This window comes from Haliaeetus leucocephalus, unplaced genomic scaffold, assembly GCF_000737465.1.
Source record: "Haliaeetus leucocephalus isolate CR32 unplaced genomic scaffold, Haliaeetus_leucocephalus-4.0 Scaffold0, whole genome shotgun sequence".
Classification (NCBI taxonomy): domain Eukaryota; kingdom Metazoa; phylum Chordata; class Aves; order Accipitriformes; family Accipitridae; genus Haliaeetus; species Haliaeetus leucocephalus.
Genome location: NW_010972436.1, coordinates 2414323 through 2416962, shown reverse-complemented (window position 1 = coordinate 2416962; position 2640 = coordinate 2414323). Strand labels below are relative to the sequence as shown.

Sequence of the window (2640 nt, the reverse complement as noted above, 5' to 3'; positions counted from 1 at the left end):
GGGGGGGAGGGGGAGGTGTCAAAATAAAAGCTTTACCACTCACATCATTTATCTGGATTTCAAAGATTAAAAAAATAAAGCTCAAAACAGTTTAAAAAGAACACAGGGTCAAACTTTTCATCTACTAATGTGGAAGTAGCTCAGGCAGATCTACAAATTTGAGAAAAGTCATAGTAACTAGTATCCAGCACAACAAACAGCAGCTTCAGTCATAAGTGGTCAGTGGGGGAGACTGCGAAAACATGCTCCAAATTGCACTGAGCAAAGAAGAGTCAAAAAAACCCATGTTATCTTCCACACTGAGGGGAAGAGAGTGAAAGTAAAGCCTAAATTATATTCTCATCATTGTAGCTACAAGATTCTACAGTATCTGTAACTTGACACTATACCCCAGAATTGCAAACTAAAGTGATTATTCCCAGCTACATTACATGCCTATGACTAAGTAAAAAATAATAAAGCATTATCTGGGATTGAAAGTATTAAGAACATTTGGGAGCCTGCTACCATTAAGTATTACTAATATACACCAAAATTACAAAATCAATTTTTATAAACTTGTCATGGCTGGACTCAAAAAAAAAATTTAATATACTGATCACTAACTGCCGTAGTTTGCACTCGGGAAAGGAAAACAAAAAACAGGCTTTAGAGTAGAGGATAAAAAAAACTAAAATCATATCATTTTACACATTACATTTTGCATTCTGAAGAGCATTGTACAAAAAGTTTGTAAGTGACCAATTCACATACACTTGAATATCATGCTACACTTCAAATACAGTATCCTATAAAAATAGGACACATCTGCTTTCGATACAAAAACTTGATTTGATAAATCATTTGAAGAAAAATTTTAAGTCCGAATAAAAGAAACTCCCCAAAAGCTAGTGTTTTTATCCCTTAACATAAGTTTACATTATCTAATTTCCTTTAGAGAAAAAATAGAACGTAAAGTTTTTCTGCTGCATAGAAAGTGATGTTTTAAATTGAAAGAACAACAATTTGGCACAGGTTTGAGCACACAGGTATGATGATTCTTTCCTAAGCACTGAAGATAACATTCAAAGTGGTCTGAACATTCTTCATAACATCTCAAAACTATTATCTCTTTTGAAGATTTAAATGGGCCTCTTTAGAGGTTCTTATTTTTTGCAAGATAGATAAGCAAGAAGCCTGATTGTGGTCCCTCTTTAATAAATCTGTCTTCTACCCAGAAAGTTTGCACAGTACTTGGTTTTAGTAGTACAACTAGATTCAAGTAGAATTAATTTCACCTTCTGTAACAGCAACTCAGTGTTCCGTCCAATCCAAGGTTCAGAAGCATACTTGAAAGACTTCCTTCATCCCTACTGCAAATACTTTATTTACATTAATTAAGATAAACATTTTTTTTGCTTGTTTAGGAAACACATATGGAAAAGAAGGGCTAGTCTTCTCAGTTTAGTTTAGCTATCATCTCAACTATGTTAATAACTTTTTTTCGTTGATAAGTGCAAAAATATTATTTTTACTGGTACTGAAGGATTCAGAACATCTAAGGCTCGTAAGGCCACAAAAAAAAAATCACATATAATGAAGACATTATGAGAAAAAAGAACCACCCTGACACTTCATCCACCATGCTTTATATCATTTCTTGTTATCCACAGCTCGAGACAATTTCCAGAATTAAGGACACGGAGAAAACCACCATGCCCTAACAGGGATCTCTTCAAGATTATAGCTGTAAAAGGACACGTGGTTGTTTTACTGAAGTCCAGATTTAATTTCCTCATTCAATATATCTGTACCTACGAAATGCAAACCAACACGTAAATAAATATTTGTGCCTCAAAAGGTACGGAGACTCAGAATAACTACAGAGCCCATTATTTCCTTTTCCCGCTTTTTCCCACCTTCCACTCCGCCCCTCCTCCCGCCTCTCCCTAGCGATTCTCACCCCGAGAGCTGAGGTGCGGCAAGTTTCTCCCGCACTTGCTGCCAGTCCCCTGGCACAATGACACAGCACTTCCAGTGCCGTGTGCCCGGCACCGTGAAAGCAGCACAGCTGGCCACAGGCAGCACGTTCGTGCCCGACCCCGACTCTGACGGGGCTGCAGCCCCGCACCTCTGACCGGGGTGGGAGGGGGGGCAGGGACCGGCGGGGCACCGGAAAGCTGCCTCCGTACCGCCGAAGCGGTGCATGCGGGGACGCATCGCGCCGCCGTGGAGACCCCGAGGGCTGCTCTGCAGGCAGGGACCCGCTGACAAACCGCGCCCCAGCCCCGCCGCCCCGCTCCCGCTCGACGGAGCCCGAGCGCTCCTTCCCCGACTCGGCCGACCGGCCCGGCCCAGGCCGCGGCCTACAGGCGGAACTACTACTACTACTACTACTACTACTGCTGCTGCTGCTGCCGCCTCTCTTCTCTTCCCGTCCCCTCCCCGCCCGGCACCTTCTGCCGGGAACTCCTCAAACTCGTCGTCCTCCTCCAGGAGCCCCAGGTCCACCGGCTGCTTCTTCTCCGACATGCTCGGCCTGCCGCCCCACCACCGCGTCCCGCCGCCCGCGGAGACTGATGGGATGGGGATGCCGCCGCCACCGCGCCTGCGCCCTGCCGGCAGCTGGCCGCCGCACGCCCGCCCCCCCCCGCCCCCCCC

The 2640-nt window shown here is 44.8% G+C and overlaps 1 protein-coding gene across 1 annotated transcript in view; it reads right to left on the bottom strand.

Annotated features, from left to right (window-relative positions):
• Nucleotides 1-2588, bottom strand: part of SHFM1 (split hand/foot malformation (ectrodactyly) type 1) — a 6357-nt gene extending 3769 nt beyond the window's left edge. Inside the window, exon 1 of the mRNA XM_010569009.1 lies at nucleotides 2436-2588. Coding sequence (XP_010567311.1) covers nucleotides 2436-2511 — 76 coding nt within the window. The 5' untranslated portion in view covers nucleotides 2512-2588. The remainder of the gene's footprint in view (nucleotides 1-2435) is intronic.
• Nucleotides 2589-2640: the final 52 nt, after the last annotated feature.